Raw genomic sequence first — 6,029 nt, 5'->3', positions numbered from 1 at the left:
TCTTATTTTTGGTTCATTTGTTTGCTTGCTTCATGTGTTGAAGCTTCTTGACTTTGTTATCTTTTTGCAACATTTGATCCTATATATAGTTTGAATCCCTCCGAGTATTCATCATTGGATATGTGCTTTTGATTCCACTCACAATATGAGAAATGAACACCTTATGGACGAATTCTCACTATATTGACCTCTCTAGATTTTTCGCCCATTTCGGTAATGGATGCCAATGGGGGAGAAATTTCGAGGGTTTAGGGAATGGGATTTTATGCTTCTTGATTTGTGCCAAAGTATTTGCCTTTCATGCTTTGCATCTTGTTGCGTTGCTTGGTTGAATATTGAGAGGAAACACCACTAGGCTTTGATTGCCAATATATGCAATGAAATTCAAGTTCATTCACACGTGCATATATTACGGGGGAGTTTGCTCTATTCATTCAACTTGTTTGTTGCTTAAGTTCATTATACAAACCCTCAAAGATATTGTCATCAATTACCAAAATGGGGGAGATTGAAAGTGCATGGAGCCCCCATGTGTGATTTTGGTAATTAATGACAATCCCTATGGACTAATGTTTGCATTGAGTTATAATTGTAGGAGTTGTCCATAGGCCATGCTTGGACCATTGGCTTCAAGGTTGCAAATAAGAAGAAATAAAGTGCAAGTTCAAGATGAGTCAGCTCGAAGAGATCATTTGCTTGAAGCTTGCCATTTATGTGGTGTTCATGGATATGTGAATATGCACCAAAGAAGAGCTCCCGTAGTGGAGTGTGGGGGAGCAATCCACAAGACTCCATCAAGCAAGCACAATCAAGAAAGGTGTTCCATCTTGTTGCGATCAAGATCGTCATCATCAATCTCAAGTGGAATGCGCAAGGTTAAGGTTTGGTCTTGATAGGGTTTCTTTCTTACCGGTCTCGTGGTTTAGTTAGGAGACCGGGTTATAGGTTAGTTGCCGCACTATCAAGGGGCTCTCGATTGAGTAACTCGGTCGTATCATTTGAAGAGAGATCAAACCTTTGCATTCTTGCATCATTTTTCTTGGTTGTTATTTGGATCTTATCCATATGGTGTTTTAGAGCTTGTGCTTATTCTCATGATAAGCTCTAGTTCATCGAAAACGGATTCCACATGAAATACTTGTTGATTTTTTGATATTGGAGTTTTTCCCGCTTCTTTGTATTGAGAGGTCTCACCTCTAAATTCATGGAAAAATCTCTCCCACATGTTATTAATATTTTATCTCTTTGTGGGCTAGCTCTTGTCATCCTATTTCCAACTAAATTGATTTCACCTAAATTCGAGTTTTCTAACTCAAGTTGTTGCAATTTCCTTATTGGAGGTGTTACCGGTTTAGCTCTTATAGATAGGTTAAACATTTCCCCATTTTATATTATTCTCCATGGTTGTACTATGATGGTTCTCTGCATGATCTTGTAGATCTCTTTCTTGTGATTATAACGAGCCCAAATTCATCAAAATCGGAGTTCGTATGTGAAAATGGCGATGTTTTTGGTGCGCGGTGCGCTGCCGGCCGGACTGGTCCGGCCACGGGCCAGACTCAGTCCGGCCGGATTACTGCGAGCAAGAAAATTGTGCCCGGAATGGTTCGGACTTGGTCGGACGAGTCTGGCCGGCCAGATTGGTCCAGCCAAGCCCGGAAGGTCCGGCTGGGGGTGTTTTTGGGTACGTTTTCAACGGTTAGATTCCATTTTGGAGGCCATATATAGCCCCTTCTTCCCCATTGAATTGGTTGCTTCTCCTACTCTCTCTCTACTCCATTGTTGACATTGAGAAGCTTCCTCTCGCTCTAATTCCTCCATGATTCTTGCTCATATTTGAGGAAAAGATGGAGAAGATCTAGATCTACATCTTGACCAAACAAATTCCTCTGTTTGTGAGGGAAATCCACTAGATCTAGATCTTGGAGAAATTTGATGTTCCTCCTCCTATTTGTTCTTCCTCTCTTATTACCCCAATAGCTTTTGTAGCTTCGTTGGAATTTGAGAAAGAATGACTTGATCATCTTTGTGGTGTTCTAGCTATTGCATTTGGTGTATCGTTTGACTTCTCCGCGGCGATACATGGAGGTGAAAGTTCGTGAGAGGGCAAGGGCCATCATCGATGGTGGACGGGTTGCATCTTGATAACGCTTCAGCCTTATTTAAAGAAGATGAATGCGTTCTTTTTCGATTGTGTGGAATCTTTCTCCTCTATTTCGCTTCCTCTACCTTGATCAGCGAGTGTTTCGGCATCTGAAGACCTGGCAGGTTGGGTGTCTTGTTGCATCTTGTTTGCTTGTAGAGTTTGTGGTTTATGTTGTTGATTTACTTAGCATCTTGTAACTGATAGTTGGTGGCTTAATTAGATTAAAGCTGGGTATAATGCCTTATGCTTAAAGGATGGAGGAAGTACACACACAAAAAGCGAATTTCTTTGTATTGAAGTCTAAAAAAATGAAAATTTATGTGAATCTTAATACAGTGAATAGATCACATTTCAAAATTATAAATTTGTATGATTTTATCATGTTTATGTAGAGTAGAATATAAATAATTTCACATTACGATTTTGCACTATTGTAGGAAACTAAACATTATAGGGTACATCTAGATTTTTTTTTCAGAGTTTTCTACAACTTAAAAAATGATTTTTGAATTTAGAAAAAAAACAATGTGTAGCTCGGCCGTCCACTCTCTTTGCCTGTCAGGGCATCTTCAACAGAGCGACACAAACGAACGTTGAGCGACCGTCTGCGTCCGCGGGGTCGAAAAATGCGTCGAGTCCCTACTCCAGCAAGGCGATGCAAAGTAACCGGGCCGTCCGCACCGACGTAAACCTGGCCCAAATATGCGCCTCGGATGCGTCTCTACGGATGCTGCGTGGACGCGCAAAGTGTCCGCTCGCGTCTGGCGGATGTTTTGTCGGGCCCACCTAGCAGCGACCCTGGCTCAATGCGTCTTCTCAGTCGCGCTACCGACTGGCGCCACTGTGTCGCTTCATCAGTCTGCGCCACATTAATGCCGATGCCTCGCCTGCCGAGCGGCCGCCGCCCACCTCCGCCAGCGCAGTAATGGTGATGCCACGCGTCCTGCGCCCTTCGCATGCCTCCAGCCTATATAAAGAGGGTGCGCGCTCTTCTTCCTCATTCACTCCTTCACACAAATCCTAGCCGCCACAAGCTCCATCGTAGCGCCGCCTAGTTCTTCCTGGTACGCAGCCAACCCCGCGAGGAAGTCCATGGCGGGTCCAGGTGGCCAGTGAGGCGGTCGAGGCCGCGGGCCTAGGCGCCCCTGGGGCCGGAGCCACCGAGGTGGAGCAGCTAGAGGTATTAGTTTGTGTAAAACCATGTTCCTAATTATGTATTAGTTTGTGTAATGTTTGAAACTATGTTTATAAATGGAGAAGAGGAAAGAAAAACAAGTAGAAAAAAATGCGTAGGTCCACTGGAGACAGCCCAGGCACAAACGGACGCGTGCATAAAAATGAACATTTTCACGTTCACCTGGTGACGAAAATGGACGCGTGCAGATAATTTAAACGTCTAAAATAGATCGCCCCGTTGGAGAGGAACACTCGTCCGGTCGATCGTCTACTGTCACACATTGCTAGGTGCATGCACCCAAGATATAAATGATGGTGCGTCGTGGTTGTACTACTGTAGTGTCATCATATGCTTGCTCTCCCATAGCGATATCCGCCCGAGGGGCAGGGAAGGGATGCCAAGCCTGTCGCGCCTATCCATACAGATACAGTACATTGTACACACCCCGGAGTAGCGATGCTTTATTATTGATCTTACAACGCCACAAATATTCCCTTGGTTAAGTGTCGGCCTGCAAGTTTATGCGTCAAACATGAAACCAATGTCCAGTTGGATTTGCATGCTTTCCGGAAAACCAATTCGGTGTTAAACCCTAACGATACCTAAGCAAGTAATTCGATGGAGTTCCTAGTTAAGAATGAGCAAGGAGCCATTACCAGCTTTACAAGAAGCAGACACGATGATGAGTGCAGCATGACAGATAGCTGCGTGCTATTCATACGGCGGCGGTGGACGTGGTTTGCTCGCCGCCGGCGCACGTGCCACATGAGAGTAAGACTGAGCCCCATATAAGGACACGGGCTGAGCGGCCATCGCCGCCGCAGACATGCCGTGCGGCTGCAACCGGCTCGCCTGATGCTGCCCCTGCGGCTCCAGTTGGAGCTTGCCAGCGTCACTGCTCCCGGAGACGGAAGCTGACGCGTCGACGTCGTCCGCGGAGAGGCGGTGGAAGCTGGGGTTGGTGAACGTGGCGGCCACGACCATCACGGTGGTGGCTGCCACGAGCGGTCCCGCCACGGCGCCTCCGAGGATCTGTCCGTGAGGGCCGGCGAGCGCCACCGATAGGCCTCCGAGGGCGCGGGGCGCCGCCGCGGACACGGAAGGAGGGAGGTAGGTGGCCGATATGGAGAGGATCTCGTGCCGGCCGCGGAAGACGATCGCGGCGCCGCCTTCCGCGGAGGGGTGACGGAGCGACACGTCGGCGACCGCGCCCGTGCCGGCGAGCACGCAGACCCCGAGGCCGCGGCGGCGCGCGAACCCCGCTAGCGCGGCGCTGACGTCGCCGCCGCCTGGGATCTCCAGGATGTACGGCCGCATGGCCGCCGCCGGTTCCGGCACCACCGGTGTGGCCTCCGCCGGCTGCTTGGGCCTGTTCTTGGAACCCGGCGGACGCCCCCTCGCCCGCTTCTTCCCCGTCTCAATGCTCGACCCGCCGTCGTCTCTCCCCGTGGCGGCCGCCGGTGGGTTACTCGCGTCCTTAGTTTCCTCCGCGCCGTCGTCGCGACTGCTCACCTCGCCGGAGAAGCACTCGGGCATCCTCTCCAGCTGCTGCGGTTGGTCGGTGTACAGCTTCGCCCCGTCCATGTTTGGTCCACTGTGCACCAAATCTTCTGCCACGAACGTAGCACTGCAGGCAGAATGGCCAAGGTCGGAAATAGAAGGAAGAGAACAATTAGCTAGCTAACTATAGCTATGCGATCTTGATTCCATCATTCCATGCGCCGAGCTGGAAGAAGATTTCTTTGGACCTTTTGGGTGGGCGGCAAGATATAGGCAAGGGCGAATAGCGGAGACACTGCAGGAGTACAGGACCGAGGATTGGCCACTGGATCCGGAGCGAAAGGGAGAGCTCGGCTAGGCCCCGCCGCCCCGGCCACCTGCTTTTAACCTTTCATCTTTTGTCCACCATTGACGGAATGACGGCACGGCATCCTTCTTTTGCCCTAGCTACGCGACCTTGATTCCTGACAGGCATGTCCACACATGCTGCCGTTGCAGTGATCGGCGAGGTTACTTCGGTGTGAAATGTTGCCGGTCAAAAGCACGGTCGCACGGAGAGCAATCCCTTCGAGCTCGCCCGGCCACCAACCACACCGGTCGCGGCCCGCCGCACCCTTTGACGGCACGGCAGGACATGCACGCACGGGCACGGCGGCCGCGCTCGCTGCCGTGCTTTCTTTGGTTGCCGGCGGCCGCATGTGCCCGCCGACGAACATTATCACCGGATCAGGTCTGGCTGACACATTCGGCCACCGATCTTATCCGATCTCTCGGTCGGTCCTGGCCATTACTTTGTCCATGCATGGAATTAATCCAGCTGCATACAGGACAAAGAATCCAAAGCGCTGTTTGTCAGGTTGTATTTGCAGGCTCGCATTGCATGCAGTATGGCGCGTTTTCGTTGTGTAGGCATCGGGAGAAACTTGTATATATCTTTCCATTAGGTAGGATCATAGGATCAAGTAAAGAAATCATACTTTAAAAATGCGAGAAATCTGAAAATAATGAACAACCTGCATATAGGTTGTATCTACAACTCCAAAAAAAAAAAAACAGCTAAAAATGTTATACACTTGGAGAAACAAAAAAGACAAATTCTATTATGAATAGTGTCAGATCTGGTTGAATAGTATTTCACACTATTCACATTTAGATTTATCTTTTTTGTCTCTCTAAGTGTATGTCGAATTTAAAGTTGCAAATTTT

General features: G+C 48.9%; 1 protein-coding gene across 2 annotated transcripts; it reads right to left on the bottom strand.

Annotated features, from left to right (window-relative positions):
- Positions 1 to 3,450: 3,450 nt before the first annotated feature.
- Positions 3,451 to 5,232, bottom strand: LOC127323830 (AT-hook motif nuclear-localized protein 28-like). 2 transcript variants are annotated; one of them, XM_071823728.1, is made up of 2 exons: positions 5,072 to 5,198; positions 3,451 to 4,950 (listed from the first exon to the last, which is right to left on the bottom strand). In XM_071823728.1, exon 2 carries the CDS (start codon positions 4,905 to 4,907, stop codon positions 4,035 to 4,037), a length of 873 nt encoding a protein of 290 aa, XP_071679829.1. In that variant the 5' UTR covers positions 4,908 to 4,950; positions 5,072 to 5,198; the 3' UTR covers positions 3,451 to 4,034. The 2 variants fall into 2 exon arrangements, 1 of the variants encoding a protein (XP_071679829.1); XR_011749182.1 differs by having other exon boundaries at positions 3,453 to 3,834; positions 3,980 to 5,232.
- Positions 5,233 to 6,029: the final 797 nt, after the last annotated feature.

Source organism: Lolium perenne, chromosome 7 (assembly GCF_019359855.2).
Source record: "Lolium perenne isolate Kyuss_39 chromosome 7, Kyuss_2.0, whole genome shotgun sequence".
NCBI lineage: Eukaryota > Viridiplantae > Streptophyta > Magnoliopsida > Poales > Poaceae > Lolium > Lolium perenne.
Note: the sequence above shows the minus strand (reverse complement) of the source record. Positions and strands in the feature narration are given on the sequence as shown.

Excerpts from the sequence above, each read along its gene's own strand:
- LOC127323830 (XM_071823728.1), bottom strand. The coding sequence starts at position 4,907 with ATGGACGGGGCGAAGCTGTACACCGACCAACCGCAGCAGCTGGAGAGG.